General features: G+C 48.7%; 1 protein-coding gene across 1 annotated transcript; it reads left to right on the top strand.

Annotated features, from left to right (window-relative positions):
- The first annotated feature begins 1243 nt into the window (after window positions 1–1243).
- On the top strand, window positions 1244–26417 carry MFHAS1 (multifunctional ROCO family signaling regulator 1). Its single transcript, XM_048941797.1, has 4 exons — window positions 1244–4389; window positions 20863–20989; window positions 22184–22602; window positions 23364–26417. The coding sequence occupies exons 1-3, from the start codon at window positions 1287–1289 to the stop codon at window positions 22185–22187; spliced, it is 3234 nt and encodes a 1077-aa protein (XP_048797754.1). The 5' UTR covers window positions 1244–1286; the 3' UTR covers window positions 22188–22602; window positions 23364–26417.
- Window positions 26418–26423: the final 6 nt, after the last annotated feature.

Here is a 26423-nt window from a genome sequence, read left to right on the forward strand (position 1 = left end):
CACAGCCCCTCAGCCCCGGCTGGTGACAGGTCGTCTTGACTGAAACGTGTTATTTTGATAGCAGGAAACAAAGCCGTAGGCCTGGTATCACAAGAACAATTGGGCAAGGTAACGGAGAAGAGGATTGCTCTCTTCAGGAGGAACTGAATGAGCTATTTCTGATGTAAGGAAGCAGCTCCTGGTGTGCACAGAGGGGCTGCTTCCTCAGCGGTCTTCAGGAAAAACAGAGACAAAATCTTTGTTAGCCTAGATAAAAATACGCTGTCAGGATGTAAGGATGCTCTGAAAATCAACAAGGGCAAGCCTGGAAAACAGTTCTGACAGGGACAGTGCAGTGGGAGGCCACAAAGTACTGTGTCTCTCAGCAACAGGATCCGATACCAGCCCACCAGGAAGGATGGGAAGGGCCTCCCGGATCATGGTGTCCCTGCAGAGCTGTTCCTCCAAAGCCGAGTGGCAGTCCCAGGGCCAAAAGGCACTTCAGGATTGCCTCTGATGCTTTGGGCAGCTCCTGAAACCAGCCTGGTGCTAAGCCTTACCTGCCCGTATCCACACTTCCTCCCTGCCCCCAGGGACTTTCCTCCCCACCCTTTGCATCCTGTGTTTGGCTTTGCCAGCCAACATCACCAATTTTCCCTTCTCAGGGATGACTCCGTGCTCAGAACAGAGTTGAAATGAAACACGGCGATGGTTTGCTAGGGCTCAGAGCACCTGAAGAAAGGGCTTTACTCCAGCTTGTCACCGACGGGAAAGAAAGATGGCCACCGAGCCCGCAGCTTTGCGATGCGCAGATGTAGCAGCGGGTGAACACGGTGATTTAGCGCGGTGTTGAGGATCTGGCCAGATGCAGGCAGCGGAGGGAACAAAGCCCGGCAGGAAGGTGGCGGAGTCGCCGCGAGTAACCGCCACGCTGCCGGCTCTCCGCGGCACGTTGACGGGAGGGCAGGTTCACCCCGGCCGCTGGGCGGAACGGCCGCCCCCTGCTCACCGCGGGGGTGACGCACCGCTCAAGGTCGGGAGCTCAGCCCTACCACCGCCCCCCGGGAGGAGGTGGCACACGAGGCCCTCCTCGGCGCCGCTCTCGGTGGGGGCTGCCCTACGGGCGGGCCGTGCCCGTGTCCCGCCCCCGGCGGGGCGGTGGCGGCTACGTGCGCGGGGCGGTGCGGCGCGGCTGGCGGTGCCGGCGCGGAGCCGCGGTTCGCCCCGAGCCCCGGCCGCGCCCATGGCGAGCAGCAGCGGCGGCGGCAGGTAGGGCGGGCGGGCGGCGCGGGGCCCGCTCCCCGGCCATGGCTCAGACGGAGCCCCCGAAGGCGGTGCGGCTGTGGCGCGACGCCGCCCTGCGCGTTCGGAAGCTGCGGGGCGGCCCCGACGAGCCCGATCCGGAGCCGGACGAGGGGCCTCCGGGGGGGCCGCCGTCGCCCGCGGCCCGCCGCCCGCCGTTGGGAGAGCTGGAGGCGCTGAACCTGAGCGGGCGGGGGCTGGAGGAGCTGCCCGAGGAGGTGGGCGCCGCCCTGAGCGGGCTGCGGGTGCTCAGCCTGCGGCGCAACCGGCTGTGCCGCCTGCCCGCCGCCGCCCTGCGGCACCTGGGCCGCCTGGCAGAGCTGGACCTCAGCCACAACCGGCTGCGGGGCCTGGGCGACGGCAGGGCGCTGGCGGGGCTGCGGGGCCTGCGCAAGCTGAGCCTCAGCCACAACGAGCTGGGTGCCGAGAGCCCCGGCCTGCCGCCCCGCCTGGCCGAGCTGGCCCGCCTCGAGGAGCTCGACCTCAGCTTCAACCGCCTGCGCCGCCTGCCCGAGGGCTTGGGCTGCCTGCGGCACCTCCGTGCCCTCGACATCGACCACAATCTGCTGCCCTGCTTCCCCACCCCGCTGCTGGAGCTTGCCGCCTTGGAGGAGCTCGACTGCTCTGGCAACCGGCACCTGGGAGCCCTGCCCGAGGGCATCGCTGCCCTGCGCCACCTCAAGATCCTCTGGCTGAGCGGCACGGGCCTGTCGTCCCTACCTGAGGGCCTCTGCCAGCTGGGCGCCCTGGAGAGCCTTATGCTGGATGGCAACCAGCTGCGGACTCTGCCCGCCGGCTTCAGTGGCTTGCAGCGGCTCAAGATGCTGAACCTCTCCTCCAATTTGCTCGGTGAGTTCCCTGCTGCCATCCTGGCGCTGCCAGGGCTGGAGGAGCTCTACCTGAGCCGCAACCAGCTTGCTGTGCTGCCTTCTCACCTCTGCCAGCTCCGCCAGTTGCGCACCCTCTGGCTGGACAACAACCGTATCCGTTACCTGCCCGACTCCATCGTGCTCCTGCACAGCCTGGAGGAGTTGGTCCTGCAAGGCAACCAGATTGCCATCCTGCCCGAGGGCTTCGGGCAGCTCTCCCGTGTCACCCTGTGGAAGATCAAAGATAACCCCCTCATCCAGCCTCCCTATGAGGTCTGCATGAAAGGCATCCCCTACATTGCAGCCTACCAGCAGGAGCTGGCCCACTCCCAGCCTGCTCTCAAACCCCGCCTCAAGCTGGTCCTCATGGGTCTGAAGGACGCTGGCAAGACCCTGCTGAGACGATGCTTGATGGAGGAGGATGGGCAGAAGGAGGATGCAGGAAGCCTGGAAGCAGGGAGCACCCAGCCCCGAGGGTGCCCTGGGCAACAGCAGGATAGTGGGAGAGCAGTGGGATGCTGTGCTGTCCCTGAGGATGCTTCCGAGCGGCGGGGCATATGCTCTCACGTGCCATCCCACCAAGGGAAAGGAGAAAGGCCGTGCTCTGCGCCCTCACTGCCTCCAGATGCCTCCCAGGTTTCATCAGGACTGCGACTGTCGGGCAGCAAGGGCATTGAGGTGATGGACTGGACTGCAGACGCAGAGAGGGGTTTGACATTCATTGTGTATGAGCTGGCAGGGGACCCGACCTACGATGTGATCCAGTCCTTCTTCCTTTCTCCCGGAGCGCTCTATGTGCTGGTGGTAAATCTGAGTGCCTACGTCCCTCAGCACTTCTACCCCTCCGTGGGCTATTTCTTGCACTGGCTGGGTTCCAAGGTGCCCCACGCTGTGGTGTGCATGGTGGGAACCCATGCTGACCTCTGTGCTGAGCGGGAGTTGGAAGAGAAGTGCCTGGACATTCATCACCAGATTGCCCAGCAGGAAAAGAGGGATGCTGAGGGCCTCCAGAGTCTTGTCCAGCAGGTAGATGAGGCTCTGGGACAGGACTTTGACCTGCGCTGCTCCAGCCCTCACACTGCCTTTTATGGGGTCTCAGACAAGAACTTGAGGCGAAAAAAAGCCCAGTTTCAATATCTTCTCAACCACCGGCCTCAGATCCTCTCTCCTGTGCTGCCTTTCAGCTGTTGGGACCACTGCCAGGTGCGTCGCCTGCGGGACAAGCTCCTCTCAGTGGCTGAGCACCGTGATATCTTCCCGAACCTGCACCGGGTGTTGCCCAAGTCCTGGCAAGTGCTGGAAGAGCTGCACTTCCAGCCACAGGCTCAGCAACTGTGGCTGAGCTGGTGGGACTCTGCCCGGCTGGGCTTGCAGGCAGGCCTGACGGAGGACCGGCTCCAGAGCGCCCTGTCCTACCTGCACGAGAGCGGGAAGCTGCTGTACTTTGAGGAGCACCTCACACTGCGGGAGTACGTGTTCCACAACCTGCCGCGACTCATCGACATCCTCAATGTTTTCTGCCAGCGGGATGCCACTGTGCTGCTCCAGAAACTGCTCAGTGACACCCACGTTGATGAGCTGAGGGCCACTCAGCTCCATCATTACGTGGAGGGCTTCTTGCTGCACGGCCTCCTCCCTGCCCATGTTATCCGCCTCCTCCTCAAACCCCATATCCAGAGCCGGGAGGACCTGCAGCTCATCCTGGAGCTGCTGGAGAAGATGGGGCTCTGTTACTGTGTCAACAAACCCAAATCTAAGCCTCTAAATGGGGCGACCGCTTGGTACAAGTTTCCCTGCTACGTGAAGAATGAGGTGCCCCATGCGGAGGCATGGATCAATGGTGCCAATCTGAGTGGCCAGTCGTTTGTGGTGGAGCAGCTGCAGATTGAGTACAGCTTTCCCTTCATTTTCCCACCTGGCTTGTTTGCGCGCTACAGCGTCCAGATCAACAGCCATGTGGTTCAGCGCTCAGATGGCAAATACCAGATCTATGCCTACCGGGGGAAGGTGCCGGTGGGGGTGAGCTACCGGCCTGCCCGGGGAGCCCTGCAGCCAGATACACTGTCTATTGCTAGCCACGCATCCCTACCAAATATCTGGACAGCTTGGCAAGCTATTACTCCCTTAGTGGAAGAACTGAATGTCCTGCTCCAGGAATGGCCGGGCCTGTACTACACTGTGCACGTCCTCTGTTCAAAGTGCCTTAAAAGAGGGTCACCCAACCCACACAGTTTTCCAGGTAAGGCACGACCAAGCTTGCCTGTCACCCCTTCTGGGGCTTTGTGCCTTCTTTGAGGGGATTCTGCCACGTTTATGTGAGCTTGATCTTTACTTATCCCACCCTCCCCCCTCTCTGTCTCCCTTTCCTGATGACTTGAGTCATATAAGAAAATATTAGGGTAGCTCCAAGGAGATAGGCTTAAAATAACCCTATTCTGAGATAGGGGAATGCTATGCCTGCCTTTGCCCAGGCCTTTTTTCTCTGCTTTTTGGGTTCTTGTCCTAAGCAGTGGTCATCCATTGTTGGGAAGACCCTATCCTGTGCTGATACTGATTTCCTTGAATGGCTCAACATTTTTTCTTAAGTCCTTTATCCTGCAGCTTCACCTTCTTTGGAGCTGTTTGTAAACACAGAGATGGCTGATAGCACCTTGGTGTCCCCACTCCCATCCAAAAGCATTCCTCTGAGTGCAGGAAAGCTCCTGGTTGTACACAGTGGCCACGCTGATCTTTGTAGCCCCTTCTCATGCCCTCTTTTTTAGAAGAGCCTCTGACTCTAGGAAGAGGCATTTCTCTGTGCAAAGAGAAAGATGCTCCATCTTCTTTCTTTAGGTCTCTCACCTGAAAGCATTTCCCAGACTTTGCACTTGGGTGCTATTATTTCTTAATAAATACATATTTTTTTTCCTTCCCCTTTCTCCCTTCTTCTAATGAAAAAATCATAATCTGTCTCCTCTGTCATGTGACTAGCCGTGGTGCTTTTTAAATCTTTTGTCTATAAACTCATTATTTTATGAGCATTGTTTTCCAGCAGCATCTGTTTTACTTTGTGCATATGCTTCCTGACCTGCATCCTCCTGATCTTCTGGGTTTGCTTTGGGGTTTGCTGATGTTTGTATCTGTTTGAAATGAACATCCACTCTGAGCTGTAAGCAATGCTCCAGAAGCATACATTTTTATACACCTCCCCCCCCTACCCCCCCCTTCACCCCACTTTGGAAGCGTGTTGAAGCATTCCTTATTTACAGGTAACCTGAAATTGTGAGGGAACTGGAGTATGTGCTAAGTTAAAGCAAGCAGTGATGCTGGATGGGTTTGTAGGCAATGTGAATCATAGAGTCACAGAATCATTTGAGTCAGAATGGGCCTTTAAAGGTCATCTAGTCTAACTTCCGTATAATGAACAGGGACGTCTAGAGCTACATCACGATAGCAGGGTGTGTTTAGATATTTGTTTTATTAGCTGATTTCATCCCCTGAATATCTTTTTGTAAGGAGCATTGGACTCAGGGTGAGGGAAACCCTGACTATGTGAATAGGGAAGTGGCGCTTTCATGGTCTTGCTGCTGACATGCTCAAGGCAATGTGATCTGCCTTCAGAAAAAAAGAAAAAAAACCCTAAAAATAGCTAAGAGAGCAACCAGTATGTTTGGGTATTAGCATGGATATTGAAGATTCAGCTTTTGATGAAATCAGACCCGCAGTCACGCATCATTTCCATGAGTGTGTGTTTCACAACTGATCTTTTATGACCCCATGGAGCTGCAGTTAAATGAGAAACCTGCTTGTCTGCTTGGGTGTTATTTAAATGGAGCCTGGCTATGACTTGTGTTGAGAGAAAAATGCAACCCCCCAACCATTTGGAAGGGTATAGCCTGCATGCCTGCATTTGATCCAAAACAATATCTTTGCTGTAGATACGCTCTGCGAATAAGAGAGCGCTTAGCATCTCTGTGGGAATCGTGAAGCAGTGGGGCTTTTCCCCCCAACTTTGTTGAATGGGAGGTGTGAATATTTAAAGTCACAGTGCTCTCATGTGAGCGTGTCGTGGTTGGTGTCACTTGTGACAGCATGTGGGAAGGAGATGGTTCCAGTGTTACTTGTAGCGATGGAGATGTCTGTGTTTCTTTCCAAGCTCTTGCAGCAGAAATCCTGGCAATTGCAGTGCTGCTAATTCTGAAGTAGGGCTGTGGTCTTTTTAGGACTTCACTGAAGAAATGCTCTGCAGGCTGTTGACCTTAATAAGGGAAATATTTCTGAGAAGACGCTGCCAAATTTGTGCTCAGAATTGGAAGTGTAGTCTGGCTGTGTCTGCTTTGTGCAGTCTGTGTCGTCATTCGTGAAATCGATGGTGCATTTTTGCCATCCAACATTTTTGTTGGAATCCCCTTCCAAGAGGGGATTTGCCTGTTCAAGAGTTGAGGGTTAATCCTTGCTTCTGCTCTGAACCTGCTTGTGCATGTTTTCATTGTTTAATACACAGAAATCCTTCAAGTACAACATAGCGTGTGCAGTAACGGTTAATAAGAATTGAAATTCTGGGTTTGGTCTTCTGAAGGTTTATTGCAAACAAACTATGAATAAAAATGATCTAAAAAGGACCTGACAGAATCCTTTTAAGGAAGCTTTCTTGTTTGAAACGGCTTTGTAGTTGGGTGAATCAGTAACCGAATTGGCATCCGAGTTGGAATCTGTGTGCTTGGAGGCTGCAGTCATCTGCTCAACCAGTAAGTGCTGTGTTGAATGTTGGAGTGTTTTTTTTTTCCCTTTATGTTTGCACTATATATAAATAAAAGGATCTTTTCCAGGCTAAAGGAGACAAACCCTTGCACGTACTGACCAAAAAAAAAATTGTTTGCCATGTCAAGAAGATGAGACCTTTGTTGGATTGTCACAGACGCTGTGAAATGCTATGATTCTGTGTGTGATTCGATGTTCCTGGAACAAAGGTCTTGTGGATGGTGGTAGAGACAAAGGATGGACTGTGGACCTTACCTCAGGTTCTTCTGAGCTGTGCTACGCACGAGGCATTCGTAAGCCTTATGTGGCCCGCTGGGGAGGGATGCAGTTCTGTTTGTGGAATGACTTGCTTTTTTTTCCTGCCTGTATGAACATAGGTAAAAGAAAGCCAAGAGCTGTGTCTGCTTCAGGAAACTCACGAGATACTGTTTCAAACAGGACAGAATCATTTTCACAGATAAAAATGTGCCAGCAAGTGGAAAGCTATGGGCAGATAAACCGTGTGTGATGCTTTCTCAGCCTGTCCTAATAGGAGAGATGCTGCAGTCCCTTTATCATGGTTTGGCCCTTTGTTGTACTCCCTCCTGTGTGCCCACATCTCTCCTGTACTAAGGGCCTGGACTGGACCCAGTACTCAGGGCACAGCCTCACTAGTGCTGAGCAGAGGGGAAGGATTCTGTCCTGCTGGTAATGCTTTGCCTCATGCAACCTAGAGCACCATCAACCTTCTGAGTGACAGGACACAAAACTGACTTGCATCCAGCGTAGTGTCTTCCAGAACCCCAGGTCTTTTCTGGGGAGCTACTTCCAGCTTGTGTCCCCAGCTTGTCCTGAGGCCTGGGAGATCACAAGTCTCTATTCCATCCTTGCTTCAGAGTCAAAGGGAAGCGTGAATTCCCGTGGTGGCTGGGATGGAGTCATGAGATGGCAAGATTTCGCTTTGTCATATTATAGAGTCCTGCATAAAGTGGAAAAGGAACAGGTGGGACTGGTTTTCTCAACAAGGGTCAGAAGCTGCTCCCAAGTTTGAGCAAGCCTCCGAATGAAAGACTCATGTCAGGTGTCTAATTGTTCTTTTAATTAAATTATAAGCAGTTGGCTTTTTTTGCAAGGTGGAGCAATACCTCTTAGCTACAGAGCCTGATGTTAGCATGTGGCAGCGTTTTCTCATCCCTGTTTGAGGATGGAATTTATTTTTTTTCTCCTTATTTTCGAATTAGATGTTTCATCATTTTGAGGCTGTTACAACTCCTCTAAAAAGCGCCCAGCACAGTGTGAATATTGGGCACCAGTTGTCTGGATGGCAGGAGAATGTTGAGCAGGACCCCACCAGTCAGGAGTATAACAGGGCTGTAATGAAGGAAACAAGCTTACAAGCTGCAGTTGGGTTGTTACAATAATGATGTGCATAGTAGCCAGATTCTAATTTGTATCTCCTGCTCTCAAAGCCTGGGGAAATGAGTTGGTGGTTTTAATGGGCATCTCACTTAGCAAAGCTTCTCCCCAAGCTGTTTGTTCCTTAACTACACATCTGGACCTACTTCATTCCACGTGGAGAGTCACCTCTGGACTTGGACTTGGAGCTGCCATCAGTGACCCAGGGAAATGCTAGGTTTGGGTGTGTGCATCTTTGGTTTGGTTCGGTTAGTGAAGAAATGCTGATGTTTTGGCCTTCAATGCATTACTTTTTTTTTCCCCAATTTTTTTTTTTTTCAATTGCTGCTATTTCACTTTGCAGGAAATGACCTGTAAGAGAGGTGCTTAGTACTAAATGGTTTTTTGTGCCATTGCGAGAGAGCTGTTCAAAAATGGGTGACTGTAAGTGTTAGTGATTGCTCAGATCAAATGCTAGTGCAGGTTTTCTCCTTTCCAGAGTCATCTGCTTTGTGTTCCGTGCACAGGTATCCTGAAACATGCTTTAGTTCCTGCTATCTGCATGCACGTTTGGTAAAAACAAAACACTCAGAAGTGGGAACTTTTCCCATGTGAGTTTGGTCATGTCCTGTCATGTGTGTTTCACATGTGTGTTTCACATGCATGATAAAAATGCTGCAGAACATAATACATTTAAGAAAGGCTGTACTCTTGTTCTTGTGACAGGAATCCTCATGCTGATGTCAGCTTTCCATATTTAAGGAGCTACAGGAAGTCTATGCATCTTTGAGAGGAAAGCTCAAACGTGCAAGTATTTTGCAAGGTCCTTTCACCTATCAGGAGAAGATGATGGGAGTCTGCCAGTGTTGAATCCCTGTTGTTTGGTATTGTGCACCTTACTTGACACTGGGGTAGAGCTCTGGAAAAAAACAAGCATCACTTTAAATGTGGAACGTGGATAAATCTGTCTGGTAGTTAGTTCTGCACAGTGCCGTGTTTTGTCTTTGCAGTATTGAGCAGGTAGCTGTGGGCAGCCTTGCATGCTACTCACTAATTAGTGATCTGTTAATGGTAGCACAGGCCAGTTGTTTGGCTCCTAAAAGCAGTTTGCCTGGAGAGAAAATGTACTTAATGAAAAGCCCTGTGTCGGTTGTAAAATTACCAAAAGTAGAAACCCAGGCTGCCTGCTTGCAAAACCCAGCGGCAGCAATTGAATTTCATTTGGGATGTTCAGCTGCAGTGACTTTGAGGTTCTGCTGTAGCAAGTTGAGGTCATGCTGTACTTGTGGTATTTTCCTGGCCACAGCTCAGACCTGCATACTCTGGTCATGCCAAAGCTGTTGGTGGCATCGATGCACACTCACAAGCACATGGTCAGTGGCAACTTGCTGGTGGCCAGTGGATGGAGGCCAGGATTGCCCTGACCTGTTTGCACTGGTTGTGGTTTAATACATAAGCCTAACTGCAGATTATTTTTTTCTCCAGTTTATTCCCCAGTATTGCAGGGGCAAGTAACCTTCAGAGCAAGCAAACCTTCATCTCAAACCCTATTCTGACCCATGTGTTTTTTGCACATGGTGGACTTGGAGATGATGCTTGCCTGGTCCAGGAAGGAGCTTTGTTATCACTGATCATCTAACTAGGAATAGTGATCCATTTGGTAACACAGGCATCTCATTTTGACCATGAAAGTGTTCATGTTTTCCTGCCCTCCATGCTGTCTTCATGTCTTTAAATGCTGTGTGAAGCTCACTAGTTCCTAAGCACATCCTCCTTCTCTAGTACATTATAGGGAAAAATAGCTTCACTGTCTGTGACTGCTAAACATTGCAGGATTGTGTCCTCAACAGTGAAATGCAGCTGTACTTACTGCAGACTATAGAAGAGAATGATTCAAGGTATTGATGTCAGATGCATTTGTTTTTCCTTAAAAAGGGCTGAGCAGCTGGGAGTCTGTCTGAATGGGACTTGGGCAGTGACAACAATGATGTGTCTGCTTCCTTTTGTAATTCCTCATCCTCTTCTCTGTGAAGTGAAAAGTAGCAAATAGAATCCCTCCCTTAGCAGGGGTCTTTAGTCCTGACTGGGCCCAGAGGAACCAGAGCAGATGAGAAACTGAGGAGCCAATAGAGCTGCTGGCAGGTATGGATCTGTGGGGTGGAAGGTACCTTGCAGTTGGCAGACTCACCCAGGAGTTGCCCAGGGGAAAGGGGAATTGTGCATCCAGACCAACCTGGTTTCAGACTGAGCAGTGTTGTGGTGTGGTGCCGTCGCTCAACAGGGAACGCTTCCTAGACATAAACTGGTTTTAGAGAGCAATTTTGTGCTGGACAAGGGTGCTGGACATAGTCAGCCTTGCAGAGGATGCTTTGTGACTGGTTTCCAGAGAAGGGAGCCTGAAGCCAGCACCAGCCCTATTTCACCACGTTACACAACAAGGCAAGTTTCAGCTCCCTCTGCATTTCTCTGGATCTTCCTTCTGAATACATTTTCTTTGAGATTTTGACACTCTTGTTTCAGATAATGATGCGCCTGCTGGATATTGAAAACTCTTGTGGCCAAATGACTCAAGATTATCAAAGTGGCTAAATTTAGGAAGTTGATCAAAAAGAGCTTCCCTTTCTTGTGATCTGACGTTACATTTTTCAGTTACTGTTATTTTTACTGTGGAACTGCTTACATCTGCTTTGGTTGAGCGCTAAGGTGGTGACTTAAAAGAAATCCATCCCTGTAAAATAATGCAGGTGTGCTGCAGTGTCAAGTCTTTGCAGTTCTTTTAAGCTTCTTGTAGCCAGCTATGCAGAATATTCAGTGGAGTTGATACCAGCCTCCCTCTGGCACTTCAGGCATCCCAACTCTTTGACTGTGTGAGAGCATTGCTTGGGGAATTAAACTCATGTGCTTTGACCTCATGGACAGCTCCAGTTGGTTCTTTGCACCTGAATTTGTGAGCGTTGGACAAGGGCTCTCCCTCACGTTGGTGAAGCCTGTGGTCTTGCATTAATGGCATTTTTTTATACCAGAAAGTGAGAAGCTTGTCATTTCCCAGTGGAATATGCATGCACCCGAAGGGAGTCCTTCAGGCTCTAAGGTGATCATTATTGGATTTTGGGAAGATTTTCTCTGATGGTTGTGGAGGTGAATGTCTGCTGTGGTCAGCTTGGAGTCTCCTAGGAAAAGATGCTGAAATAAATCATAGAATCAAAGAATCATTTGAGTTGGAAGGGACCCTAAAAGGCCATCTAGTCCAACTCTTCTGCAGTGAGCAGGGCCACCTACAGCTACATCAGCTTGCTCAGAGCCTCGTCTAGCCTGAGCTTGAGTGTCTCCAGGGATGGGGCATCTACCACCTCTGTGGGCAACAAAAACTTTTCCCCTTGTCCTATTACAACGAACCTTGCTAAAGAGGCTGTCTCCTGCTTTCATAGGCCCTTATGGAAGCTGAAAGGCCGTTATCAGATCTCCATGGAGCCTTATCCAGGCTGAACAAATGATCAGGAATTGAGTCTTATGTAGGTCTCTTCTCATTTGTCCTTCTAAAGCATAACCAAAGAGTTTTCTGGATGAAAGGAAACTTTGAGAGCCTTCCTTTGGGTCTTGAAAAAAGTAGTTCTCACTTCTTTTTGTAGCAGAAAGCTACTATGAAGCTTTTGAAGCTGCTTGTTATTTTTAACTTGTTCCTTTTACTCCTTTTAAATAAATCACGTCTTTCATCTACAGCAAGAAGAGAACCTAGCGCATAATGTTCATGCACACATGCGCATTTTGGAGTGCCTGCAGTGAAGCTAAACACGACTTTAAGCAAAGGTTGCCAAACAAGGCAAGGCTATGCTGTGAATTTGTGTTTCACACAGGGAACTGATTTTTAAACAGTAAAAACCTTTGGGCTGAACCAGGTGTGATGAGAGCAGGTGTTTGATGCTCTGCTTTAGGTAACACGATGGGCTGGCAGTGGGGGCAGGGCTGGCATTTTTGGCACCGTGCCTCACATATGCTGAGATGTGCTCCCCTTCAAAAGCTGCGATATTGCTCTGAAACAGCACCTCTAATAGAAAGCTATGTCACAAAACAGCCTCTTGTCTGCGAGCCCTGCATGTGGTTCTGCTCCTGTGGCCATCCAAGCAGTGCAGGTGAGTGCTGGGCTGGGAGCTGGGAGCTGAGAGCTGCGGCACTTCTGCTTGCCTGTGTACTGCTTTATCCCCCATTGCATAACGCAGCGTGATGCAGTTAATCCGGTCATCATTACAAAAGGATTTAAAACTGATTTTTTTATTCAGCAGTCATCTTGAATAAAGCCTTGCCTCGCTTGAAGGGCTGTTCTCCTGGTTGTACGTTTAAGAAAAATGCAGGAGGCTGAGAGATGGACAGGAACGAGTCCATGGAGAAGGAGCACGGGCACCTCTGGCTGCCAGGAATGTGCTGGGGAAGCCCAAAAACATGGGGCACGTTTCCTTTAGCACCAAGCCTGAAAAATCTTTAGGTACACAAACAGGAACATCCAGTGTGACTGTATTTTGTTTGCATTTTTTTACTTACAAGCACACTTTTTTTCGGAGGAGAAAGAAAGGCTCTTTTGGATCTTGTCTGGCTTGCACTCTCTTGGCTTGAGCCAAGAGTGGTTGCTCCTTGTTTTTCTTAGAACAGTACATTGTGTGAGTTTGTATGTGGTAGATTTGCATTCTTAGCTGTGCTGCTGCTTTGTGGAAAGCGCTCTAAGGTAACTCATGGCTTCTGAGCAGCCCTGAAGTATGCTGAAGCCCTGTCCTGGAGCCGCACTGCAGAGCATGCAGTCCCTGGGGAGGTGCAGGATGATATAGTGAAATGTTTCCCTGGGAGACTGATGAGTTCCTTACAGCCCCCAAGGCTCCCTCCCTCCTGATTCAGTGGCAAATGTGGCTGCTATGGGAGAAGTGCTTTTTAAGCAGCAAAGAAGGATGCTGCACTTTATTTGGGAGCACTAAGAGCCTGAGACCAGATGGCATTTAGCAGGTGATGAACTCTGCAGGAGTTAAGCAGCAAAACTATTGTTTCTGAACTCGCATGACTTCTCATTTTGGAAGGCATTTCAGTGGAAGAATAAAAGGACCAAGAGTTGCATTCACCGGAGGTAGTAAAACAATCTATAATGTTGTCTGTAAATAAATGGTTTTCCATAGGGAAAATGTGTTTACAAGCAAAAGTGAGTTGCCACCTTGATTTATAATTGTTAGTTGTCACTCATTTGGGTATTAGGGAGCAAGAAGATTCAAAGAAAAGTGAGCAAATGATTGGAAATACTGGGGTTTCACCGAAAAAAAAAAAAAGAGAGAGAGAAAAAATAAATGTAAAAGATTATCCTCATCTCTTCTGGAAAAGAGGACAAGAAGAAAAGATTTTGTAAAGCTCTTACTAGAAAAAGGACAGACAGAGCTTTGTTCTTGACCACTGAGCAGTGCAAATCTAGCAGCTTACTCCAACTTCAAAACCAGCAACTTTGTTAATAATAGAAGTACTTTAAATCGAATGGCAACTACTCAGCTGAAGCCGTACCTGCCCTCTGTTTGCAGTGTGGTGTTATTTATTAACCAGGAGAAACTGGGTGGCTGTAGAAAAAGTAGAGAGAAGACATTGTGCTCAAGTTGAGCACACATCTAGAATAAATCCTGTGATGTACGTGCACAGATCAAATTCCAAGGTAAAGTGGCTTCTTAATAGATTGAAATGGGGCTTCCCTTTCATCTTTAAGGGATGAGTATGAGTTGGTTCAATTAACAGGTAAACCTGAATGGGAGTTAAGTTGATTAGACTGTGCTCCTTAAACCAGTTGAATGCTGGTGAAGGAATTCCCTCCTCTGCATAAGTGGGCTCCCTGTTTTTTTCTAAGGAATGGTATGCAGAGAGGGTTTAGAGTTTTGTGTGTATATCTCACCTTAAATGATCTGGAGGTGAATACTTGCCATGCAGGTTTGAAAAAGCAGCTCCGTGCTCCAATTCATTTTACTGTTCACAATGTAGCCTTGGAATGGCCCTAAGGCAAGAAGAGCAACCATTGGAGCCAAGTTACTTTTATCTGGGAGAAGTTTATTTAATCTCAGAAAAACTGTTGGGAAGAACAGGTACAGACACGTCTTGTGTGTGGGTTTTTTTTTTCTTTTTTCTATTTCTCCCAGCCCTTGGCTAGCTTCTGCCCAAATTAAGTGTCTTAATGCTTGCCTCATTCCCCTGTGTGTCTAGCAGGTGGTCAGACTGAGACTGTCTTATCACTGGCTAGCAGTCCATAGGACAGAATCTGGTAAGCCTCTCATCTCTTTCATCCCTTCCAGGAGCTGGCTTTTTATGTTGCCAGATTTTAACATGTTGTGACCCAAATCCATGGAGTTGGAGCTAGCAAGATGCTGACCAGTCCTGGTCACTCTGCAAACGTGGGAGAACGTTGCCTGTTTGCTTTGTTCATCGAAGTAATGGCTTTTAAAGCTTTTTTAGATTCCATTTTTCCCTTGAGTGGGACCTGCCACATTCTGAACATCTGGATGGAGGAGAAAGCTCAGCATGTCTTCTGTGCTGAGAATGTAATAGCGTTGAGCTTACTTTTCTTGAAAGGTAGGCTGATAGCTGATGGGAACTGTTCATTTGAACTGGCTGAAGCTGCAATGTCTGATATTCAGGTGGCTGCTCTTGTGTGCAGCTCTGCTATTACTGGATGAGAGGAGCCAGACTAGTGCAGTTGGCAGCTGTCTCTCCAGCTGGTCCCTGCCTTGGCAGGATGAGAAAGTGCCCAGATATGGTTGAAGGGATGGAATTAAAAATAACCAAAAGGTAGTTTCTGGGTTTGGTTACTCAGTAACAGACCTCTTTCTATTTTGGGATGAAGATAATTCGCACTGAGCTTGTTATACTGTGACTCGCCCTTAAAATGCCTTGACAGTCAATTTCATTCCAGCTAATAAGGTCCTAAAATGTTAATGAAGCAAATCAATTTTTCATGGCTTTGTATTGCAGTCATCTGAAAGAACTGTGTTGCAGCCTGCTGATTCCAGGATGCTTTTTAGGGCAGATATTAGAAGGGTGGTGAAATACTCAGCAATTTGGAGGATTTTTCATTTTCTGTTTCAGCTTTTTCCCAGCACCCACTCTTATTTTCCTGAGCCTTTTTTACTGTCCTATATATTTGTCCCCTTTGGCCTCCTCCTTTCTCCATTGTCTGCACTTATGAGCAGGGGCTGTTTGCTTCCACATGCCCCCTTGCACTGGGAAACACAAAGGTTGAGTGCCTGACAGAACAGGGGACAGTGAAGCTGGACAAGAGGGGCTTCTTATGCTGAAATACTATCTGAAATAGATGGAGGACAAAGCAGAGAAAAGGCATCACATTCATGTCAAAAATCAGTCTCCTCTCCTTCTGGCCCATCTGTTACTGAGATGGCAGTGCGGCTCCATGAAGTCTCTCTGTGAGCTGCAGAAAGAGGAGAGGGCTGTTGCACATTGATAGCTACCTGCACTGGCTTAGGCATTAGGTATTTCTGAGCTGCTTGTTTCATATCGTCAGAACAAGATAGAAGGGCTCAAACCTTCACGACTTCTTCTGAGACCTCCATCTGGATGGAGTTATTTTGATTATTTGCTTCTACTGTCTCTTTTCTGGTTTGTGAGTATGGAGATGGGAAGTGTGAAATTGTCTGGTTCTGGAAATGCTGCTTTTTTGTTTTAATTGAGTTTCAGTTTCAGCTGTAATTACGTGGCCCTGAGAAAAATGTTATAAAATGATGTTTTGAGACAAACATAATGTAGTCCAAATTTTATTAGCATTAGTAGGGGTGAGCTCAAATAATTCATGTCAGAGAGACCACTGAGATGTAAATGAGATGCAAATTTGCATTTTGAATAATTGCCCTCCTTTATCCACTGTGTTGAGCATCTGAAATGCCTCTTACCCAAGTTCTCCACCTGGAGGTACACTCAGTCCAGTGTCAGATGCTTCCCCAGAGCTTTTGCAACCATAGAGTAGTGACAGTGTCCTCTTCTGCTGTGACAGTGAGATGTTAAGTGCTAGCTGACTGTCATGAATTGGGAAAGGAGGAGAGTGTATGGTGTTCCTCTGACCAAGCTGGTATTTGTGTGATCAAGTTTATGGCTAAACTTGAAGGTTGCAGTATCCAGGAAGGACATCTCTCCAGGATGTGTCTCACCAGGCTGGCTTTCAAGGAGGCCTTCAGAGCACCTGCCCCTTGGCACAGCTTCCCTCTAGGGTGATGGTTACAGGGCTTCTTGGGCATGAGGGGCAGCGTGGGTGATATCAACAAGGGCAATGCTGGGGCCTGAGCTGAGCAGGGCACGGCCTCTGCAGTGGACCTAGGGCTCTCTAGTCTGGTGTGCTGTGGTTCTGTGTCCCAGCAGTCCTGGCTGGAAAGCAAATGAAAAGATAATTAAGTCCTCACTTGGAGGTCTCTATGCAACCCCCTTGCTACGAGCAGGGCCGTCCCAACAGATTGATAAGGTTGCTCAGGGCCGTGGAAATAAATGAAGGATACTGCAGAGTTGTAACTTTCTATTTTTGTGCTTCAGATGTAGACAGTGCTTTAAGACACAATTAAAAATTCATGCCAACAGAGAGTAGTGCTTTTTGGAGTGCAAACCTTGAGAATAAGTTTATGCGTACTGCACAGCATCATTTGCAGGAAGCAGCTTATTCGTTTCATCCATGCCAAGAGTGGTAAAGATGAGATTTAAATGGCATGGAACAGAGGCAGGCTTGCTATGAGACACCATCTCCTTCTCCTTCCTGCTGCCAAGATGCCATGGAGATTTCTTATCCTCTGTGGAGCTGCAGAGTCCCAGCATGTGAGTGTAATGCTTGGGCTTACAGCAGAGGGGAAATTATGCCTGCGTGCCTATCCTGTGTTAGATTTAGTCAAAATGCGTATTTCAGATGTTGAACCCCAAGCAGTAAGCAGAGAAGCTACAGCTTTTCCAGCATAACCTCTTTGTGGCTATGTGGACGAAGGAGATAGAACTGCATGTGGGACCAGAGCACACCTTGGGGTACCCTGGTACCTGGGACTCTCTTGTGAACCCCACTGTCTGGCTGCAGTAGGATGGGCTTTGGCCTGCAGAAAATGTTGGAGTGTTTTATTCTGTAGTTCTCTGAAGGGATGACCCAGAACCTCCTCCACCCTTGTGGCTTAAAGACTTCAGCAGAGGAGAGGAATTTGGGATATGAAAGCAAAAGAGCAGTAGGGCTAGAGAAGCAAGCATATGATTGCAGCAGTTTGGGGGCATGGGATGGAGTGAGGGGCAGTGATGAGGCACGGCAGGATATAGGAATAAGTTCTGTGTTCCTGTCGTGAAACATAGCTGGTATATCAAGATCCCAAGAGAGAGAAGGATGTGCGCAGCAGCATGCAGCCATGGCTAGGATCCTGCCTGTCCACTGCTTGCTTGTTGTCCCAGACCCTTACTGACACCGTGGAAATGCCATTGGGCTGTACTGTGCAAATGTATTCTCCTGACAGCTCCAAGAGAAAGGAGATGGCCTGGCAGAGTGCAGCAAAGTCCCTCAGCCCTATGCCCTTGATGTAGTTCACTGACACGTGGACAGGGAGCCTTGTTCCACCTAGCATACCTGTGGCAGCGGGAGCTGTGTAGAAAATGCAGCAGAAGGCAAAAGGCCTGGGTGGGATTTTCCTTCCTTCGTGCAAAACCCTTCTGTCTGTTATACAGCCAAGTAGGCTTACAGCTGGGCTTGTCTGTCTGCCAGCATGGAGCAAATGAACACTGCTGCAAGTGCTTTCCTTTCTTACTGTCAGCGTCTCTCTGAACCATCTGATCCGTCATGGGTATCTGGCATTTCACGGGTATTTCCTGCAGGCCAGCAAAGTGTGCTTTGCAGCATGCGTAGTCTGATTGATGGCAAGAGCTCTGAAGAAGTCATATCAACCCAAATCACAACTCAAAAACAGAAGGAATAATGGGCCTGACTCTGCATTTGACCAAAAGCTGTACACCAGGAACGCAGAAAGCAAATATGGCCAAAAAAGTATCTTCCTTGTGTGGCGATACACAACTGCTCTCTGGTGCAGGCAGTTATCATCACCTGTCTGCAGACATTGGCCTGGCCCAGGTATCCAGCACGAGTTTGTGTCCGTGCCGTTGCAGGACAACCTTTCAGAGCAGAGAGGCAGGACTGATGTTTGCAGCAAAATCTGTGATGTGCTTATGGAGGAGTGTGTAATCAAAATACAGACTGGCAGGTCTGTATGTAGGGGTAGAGCAAGTACTGCAGGCATACATTGCTCTAGGTACAGCTATACATAAGTTAAACCAAGTAAATACCACCACATGCCAAGGATTTAGCTTTTTCCTTTGTACCAGTGCAATACTTCATTTGGTCTCCTCAGGCTCACTGCTGAGGTTTGTGTGAGCATGAAGCCAAGCTTCATTCAGGTTCACGGTGGCCTCAGTGGCAATCTACAAGGGAAGGTAGCGCTGTGATGAAAGGAATACTTGATTGAAGAGCGTGGGGAGAGGGTTGCATGCAAACCAGGCATCTATTTTACCCTGCAGCAATCTGTTCTGCATTTCCCCCCCTAAGGATTCTTGAAGTGGGGAGACAAAAATGGGAACAAAGGCCTAAGCAGGCAGTCTTACTTCACTCCTCTGGTTTAAGATCTAATGGATATTAGCCCTGCCTTTAAAGTACATAATGGTGTGCCAATGCCAATGTCATGATTCATGTTTCAGAACTGGTGTTTTCAGTACTGTTAGCAAAACTGCATCTGGGAAGTCTACCTGGGGCTGGAAACCTGGGAGGCACCGGGACATGGAGCCCTGTGGTGTGCATAGTTGGTGAGACACATCACTGCTTTCAACCTGCGACAACTCACATAATTGAGGACGCTGCCTTGTAGGTTTAACTTAGAATTGCAAATACTGTCACGATTAATCTGTCTTGGTGGCTTAAAAGCTTCTCTGCCACCTCAGGTTTGAGTGTGGGTGTGAGAGGAAGGTAGGCAGTCAAACCAAATGTGATTTCAGCTTCCAGACTGGGGTTTAAACTGGATCTGCTGGTCCCGAAGGTGGGCTCTCCTTCTGGAGGAGCTGTGTTTGTTCCCTTCCAAACCCTTCTTGCTGCTTTGACGATACCAAGCAATGTCTTCTGAACCTGCTGAGTAAAACAAGGTTTTTCAGATGTGCTTTTTCACAAAAATAGGAAGAAAAGCATTCTGAGAAGTAAAGGAGAGTGGCATTTGGGGGGGCTTCAGGAATAGTGGGGCTGATTGCTTGTGTGCGATCCTGCTCAGGTTGGGCTGTTGTTCTTGGAAGCCTGACTTTTCTTCTGTTTTTCCTGGGACACCAGGCAATCAAGGCCAGATACTTGGAGCCATTTTTCTGCTGTTCTTTGTTTAACAGCAGAAGGGTTTATTGCAAGTGCATTTTACAGTGGGGAAGTCCAAGGACTTGTGTTCTGCCCTGCACTACATGCTGCAAGGGTGCCAGCTTGGCACTGGGACGGCAGAGCTGACGCAATTAATTCAGCAAAGGAATAACACATGCTGTGAGAAACCCCTGCTGTTCCTGACTCACAGGGCTGGTGTGGTCTCCATGAGGGAGCAGCTGACAGCTAGGAGCTGGGATTTACATGCTCAGCAGGGTATAGGGTGGCCCAGAGCCCTGGCAGGAAGTAATAGCAGTCCCACAGCAGCTGTGCCCAGGGAGAAGGGAATCCTATCGCCTATTTTGACTTTGGTTTTAAGTATTATTCTGGCAGCTGAAAGAGGCACACTGTGGCTGCTCAGCCATGGCAGGATAGCAGGATCACTCCAGCTCCTGGGTAGCTCCAAAAGGAACAGCTCAAAATTTTCAGAACTGGAGCCAACAATTGGATAGGCACAGTGACTAGGGTTGTTTGGGAATAAAGCAGGAGATACATAAGGGTCTAAAAAAGGTCAAGCATGTTGGTTTGAGGTCCCCCTTAGAATTTATTAGAGACAAAACACCAAAGTGATGCAAAAAACAATGTCTGTGGGTGCTCCTAAGCCATCTGCTTTCTGGCTTGTACCAAAGACGGTGGTCTTGGCATGGTCCTTGTAGCAACCTTCTGCTTGAACTGAGGGACAGATGCATTTTTGTGGGTGTGGATGGCTGTAGTACGCAGAGATGAACAATAAGACTTGTATCTGTAGCTTCATCTGTCTACTAATTATCCTGCTGATGCTTCTTCACGTCAGCTTCTTCCCTTGCGTGCAGATTGAAGGTAGACTTCTGGATCCCATCTGCCCCCAAAGCCTAATTAAAACACCTACTCCTAAAAACGTCCCTCTCATTAGGCTCCACGTAGATGCTATGAATCCCTGAGGAGCTCTCAGATCTGTGTAGTGATTTAAAGCAGACACAGGAAAGATGGCAGATGTTACTTTTCTGAGGAGCAGTATGTCTGCAGGCTGTAATCATCAGGACGTTCACCATGGTTACGTGGATGAGACGTGCTGGGTTTGCAGGAGCAGGGAGCCCTCATATAGTGCTTACTTGCATTGATTGTGGATGTTTGTTTGGGGGGAAGGGCACGCTAAAAGGATGTCTAGCAAATACTTGCCTTACTCTTACTCTCTTCCTTTATTCACAGGAGAATTGCTGAGTCAGCCAAGACCAGAGGGACTGACGGAGATCATCTGTCCTAAGAATGGCAGCGAGCGAGTTAATGTTGCCTTGGTTTACCCCCCCACTCCTACTGTGATCAGCCCTTGTTCCAAGTAAGCCCTGAAAGCAGCCCCCACTCCTCTCAGTACACACCAGAAAGCCTATGTAAAATATGTCCTCACTAAGCATTTTCTGGAAGGTAGCGGTTCCGTAGCTCAGGGACAGTTCTAATTACTTGTGGTTGTAGGCAGACTGCTCAAAGGAGGAGAGTCAAAGCAAAGTGGGTCGAGGTGTTCCCTGAGCCGTGTTGTGACAGATCAGGACATAATACCATCATGCATAAGTTTAGATAGAAAGGAATCTCTGGAGGTCTCTATTCACCTTGTACTCCAAGCAGAGCCACCCTCACACCTAGGTCAGATTGCTCATGATCTTGTATGGGTGAGAGGTGATGATGATTGCTAAGAATGAGGGTACCACCATTGTGTTGTGCTGTTCTCTTTGGGTAGAGTTTATTCCTTTTGTCACACCAGTTTCCTCTGTTTCAGCTTAGCCTTTCACCATGATGAAGATGCAGTGCTCGCTTGTGTTGGAATCTGGTGGAGAACCTGTTAAAGACAGGTGGCCCAAGCTTGTGGTGGTGCACAGGGCTGCCTGTTCTAGGTGCAGGGCTATGCACTGGTTGTTAATTGTGGTACAAGAGAATTTAGCAGGTAGCGCTGAGGAGTGAGCTAGATATCCTGCAGGTAATTGGCACTGTGCTGCATGTGGATGTCAGTTGCTTTCACTTCAGCATCTGAAAGTAGCTTTGAATGGTGTTCTCTCTCCTCAGTAGCTCAAAATAAGCTCATCTTGCTGGAGAGCAGCTTGGGTGATAGATGACTGTTAAACTCTGTGTTAAGGAACCCTGAATACCTGGTTGGAGCAGGAAAGAAGGTAGCTGCTCTGATCCTGAGCCACAGGCCACAACAGCTCATGCTGCTGGTCCTCCTGTGTGTGTACTTGGCAAAGCATGTTTCTAATCCCAGGTTGCAGTGTTTGTTATACTGTGCTGTCATCTTCATGCCTGTGTGCTTGTCCCTCCGTCCTCCATGCTGACCTCCGTAGTGTCTTAGCAGCCATGTCCTAGTTTCAGTCAGTCTGCTGGCAGAAAACTTGTGTTCTCAAAAAGGCCTGCTTTATTTTTAAAGTGCTCTCCCTCCTTATTTAGCAGTGAGAGAAAATTGTGTCTTAAGTTATTAATCACAAGGATTATGAACCGTGCTGCTCTTGCTTCATCACTGTTTCTCTCTCCTTTCCTTTTCCAGATAAATCATCAGTACTGGTGCCAAAGGTTTTCCACCGGAGAGGAATGTGGCTGATGCTCTACAGTGCTCCCATCTCCAGTTGTGGAGTTGCATGCTGACAGGGATTGGTGGTAATTTGGGACTCAGATGCCACAGGGCAGTTCGCAGGCGGAGGCTTCATGGCTGAAGTGGACACGGTCACCTGCAAGCTGGGGATGACAACGAGACATGAAGCAAAGCAATTGCAGATGGCAGGGCTGCCGGCCAGAAGAAAAGCACTGGGGATAGGATTCTGTGGACCCATTGATTGCGTATTGAAACTCATTGGGATCTCATGATGAATGTAAAATTGTTCTTAGTACCATTTAATTCAGACCTGCTTGGAGGAAAATCTCTTGAAATGAGCTGTAGCAGAATTCCCTGGATTTGTTCCTGAACAAGTGAGTTTTGTGGCAGTTGGCCAAAGCTTTGTGGGAAAGGGGGGTTGGTTTTGTGAAGCCTTTAAAATTATTTCAGTTCAAAACACTGGGCTGCAGTGCAGGGGGAGAAGCATCTTAGGAAATGTTTCCTGCCTTATGCGGTCGTGTATGCTCTGCTACATAGTGGTAAGGATGTGTTGGAGGAGCAGGCAAGATGGGACCTGCTGTGACATTCTCCTGAATTCTGGTCCTTCGAATATCAGCCTGGCTGTAAATAGCACCTTTGTCAGGAGCTTAACATTGCGAAATGCAGAGCAGAATTCGTTCTAGTGGGAAATTGTGGGGCTCAGGTGTAAAGAAGAAAGCCGTTGTTCCTAACTTCAGCATGGAAAGCAGCCAGATAAAAGCTTGCAGCTCAGTCAACTTGCTATCTTTTTGGAGTATCATTCCAGCCAGGAGGGAACCTAGGCTCAGCCTTCATGTGTCAACCTGCCACCTCCGGCAATGGGGTTTGAAACGTTTCTCGTACCAGTGAGAAGCATTAGTGATTGTGCTTCTATACACTTACTTCTATAAACTCGGAATTGCCTGTGGTGGCAGGAGGGAGGTGAGATCTCTCCAAATGGTTCTCAGAATAGCTCTAGAAAACTTCCATGTCCCAAATTTTGCTGTCCAGTATAGTTAGAAGCTATGTTAGAGCATTGTCTACAGTCATCTCCTATCCTGGGAGGTTTTCTCTTCCTGTCTCTGCTGCTACTCACCTCTCTTTCCATCCTCTGTAGGAAGAAAATAGTGATTTATTGCTGAGCTGTTGCGTGAAATCCACGTTGCAAAGATATCACCAACTGGAATCCTTCTCCAGACAGGAGATCAGCTTCCCAGTGCGCCCAGCTGGTGTGGGATTCAGGAGTGCTAAAGGAGCAAGAGGACAGAGCAGACACCTTACAGCCTGCTCCGTGGGACTGCAGCCCTGCTGCCACCTCATCAGGAGCTCAGCGTCACCTGGCCTTTGCAGGCAGCAGGCATCTAGCCTGTTCCATGTACTGAAGCCATAAAGCTGGGAGTATGGCAGTCGAGTTATTTAATATGAAATTGGGATCACTCATCCGCCCACTGTTTAGTAACTGGTGTAACTGTTTTCATCTGTATTTTTTTATATGCTAAAGCCATTTAATTTTCTATGCAGCTCAGAAATGCCTCCCCTTTGCAACTGCCAAGTGAGAGATCTGTGCAGGAAAACCACGCCAAGTGGCTGCCAGCCCTTTTGGTTTTGCTGCTTCTCTCTTTTAAGGATGTGTCCTGGAATCTTCTGCATACAGCATCCCTTTGCTGAGCTCCTGTCTCCTAGACTCTAAACAGCATCACTGAGCCCCAGGGATGAGTGCCCTGTATGTTTGAAGGAACTTTCATTTTTCTTGAGTCAAGCCTAAAGGAAAGAGGGCTTGAAGATGGTGCTCTAAGAACAGAGATATCCAGTTCAGAGCATGCATTCCTACTCTGCTCTTGTCCTTGCTCTGAGAGTTATTGAACTGTTAGAAAAGGACCAAGGCTGCTGCAGAGCACCCTGCAGACTTTACAGCAAGCATACAATGAAGAAAGAGGGCAGATAGGACTGGGGCATCAGTTGTCCTCCCTGTGGAACTGATGGTGACTGTAACTCCTTTGGAAGAGGAGAGGAATCTCCTGATACTTGATCCTCACTTCACTCAAGAGGGCCTTGCACTGGTTTTGGTCATTGGTTTGCAGACCTCTTGCTTGCTAACCAGTTGATTTCATGATGCAACTGGTGCACATGGACTTGGAAGCAGAGTTGTAGGGCTTTCAGCGCTCATACTAGAGCTCATACTGGAGTATCTTGTGTTACACTTGGAAGCAAACACGGGATTCAAACATGCATCCGTCCAAATGAAACTCTCACTATAGGAATTTTGTTTTCTGCTGAGTCTGTGTAACACTGAAGAAGCTGCATGTCCCAAAGCAGCATCCAAATATGTTGAGGTAGAGCCCAAAGGTTGATATTGTATATCTAGCTCATCTTGGGGCTTGCAGGAGTTCTTGGAGGCCTCTGACAACTGCAAAGGATCCTAGGGGTGGGGTCACTCTATTTTAACTCTGATGAAGGCAAAAAGGTCATAGAAATAAGATGGGTTCAGTCTGCTACACTGCCAAGATGGATTTGACTAGTCCCCTTTCTGCATTCTGTCTCTGCTCTGAGTTTGGTACACTCAGCTTTAAAGCAGAATGGAAAAAAACATCAGACTGGGGGTTATCCTGCCTTGTGGCATCTGAAATCAAAGGGATGAGGCTGGGGGCTGTGGAGGTACACGTTCTCACCCTTGCAGCATCCTCAGCTCAGCTGTCCAGCAGCACCGGAGCTTAAATGTGGTCCCTGTCCTGTTCCCATTTCTCCTTTGTTCCTCTGACCTGGTTAAAGTTTGTCAGAGCAGCAGGGGTCTCTTGCTGTGAAAAGCAGATGTGGCTTTGTTAAAGGGAACTGCAGATGTTATTTAGGAGTTCACTAAGTGATGTGGAAACCCTCTAGCTCACTCCTACAGAGCCAGATGCTGGAGCTCAGCTTCACTCTTTGGTTGGGATCTTGGGCTGCCATCCTTGGAAGGGCAGTGGGGAGATGGAGATGCTGCACTGCAGTAAGCACAAGAAGAGTCAAGGCCTCAGTGTAGCACTTACCATGCACTTCACGGCTCAGTTAATGAACTGTAATTGCAGGTATTCACATCATCTGCATACCTGGGCAGGACTCTGCACACACACACACATGCATGCCCAGACATACACGGACCGCACCGACACATCCTCGCCAAAACAACAAAATAAAAGTGATCTAAATCTCAAGGAGAAGCTTAGCTGTTTGGTTTGTTTTCCAATTCCAGTGCTTGAGTCCTGCCTCTGGGGTGGTCGGTCTGGGACTAATTGCAGCCTTGCTTTTTTTGAACGTGGAACAGAGCTACTCACGAGAGTGCTGGAATGGGCTTTTACAGGAAGTGGCACACAGGAACTGTTCCTGTGCTTTCCTGCAGGCTTCTGGCAGTAGATTTGTTGCTGTAAATGGTGTTTAGGAGCTATTGGCTTGCTGGGTGAATGTGCCCAGGCCTGCCTGAGGTGGAGCCTGGCTGCAGCTCGGAAGAAATGATGTGGCTAATGCAGGGAAACATCCTGGGTGGCATTTCTGCCTGGGTGGCTTTCTTTGGAGCTGGAGAAGTGGATTTTCCTCCCTGTTTCACATTCTTTTGTAGGTTTTAGTCGGAAGTGGGGGGACAAGATGCCACCCAGCATGCCCTCCTTATGACTCTGGGATTCCCCTTGAAAGGTGACAGGGTTTGAAAAGATGTTTGTGCCTGTCATGGTCCTTGGTTCCTGTAGGGTAGACCAGGCTGTATACAGTCTGGCCAACATCTGTCCCCATCAGCGTGATGCCTCACTTCTTCCATGCTTAGGTTTCCCTGGGAGTTACCGAGTGTGCTTTGAAGTGGGGCTAATAGGAAAGGGATGTAGGGATGGTGCCATCCTGCCTCCTGCTGCACAGGGACCTAGATGCCCTACCCGCTGTTCAGATTTGGAATTTATCCCAAGGATCTATACACACTTTTTCCCAAACTCTTCCTGTCTCCTCAAACAGTGACCGCATAGAATCTACTCGTGTTCTTCGCTGTTAAGTGTTGATTAAGGGAGGAGCGGCACGAGCAGAGAGCAGCAGTGAGTGCCAGCATGCTCAATAACCGGAGGTTCTCCCCTATCGCTGGCATCTCATCTTATCTCAGCTTCCAGGGACACCCGAGGTGCTGCCGGTGTCCGTACCCGGCCCGGAGCAGCCGCAGGGTCGG

The sequence above is a fragment of the Lagopus muta genome, chromosome 4 (genome assembly GCF_023343835.1).
Source record: "Lagopus muta isolate bLagMut1 chromosome 4, bLagMut1 primary, whole genome shotgun sequence".
In the NCBI taxonomy this organism is placed as follows: Eukaryota; Metazoa; Chordata; class Aves; order Galliformes; family Phasianidae; genus Lagopus; species Lagopus muta.

Coding starts and splice junctions, on each gene's coding strand:
- MFHAS1 (XM_048941797.1), top strand. CDS start 1,287: ATGGCTCAGACGGAGCCCCCGAAGGCGGTGCGGCTGTGGCGCGACGCC. Junction 4,390..20,862: donor CAACCCACACAGTTTTCCAG/GTAAGGCACGAC, acceptor CTTTATTCACAG/GAGAATTGCTGAGTCAGCCA.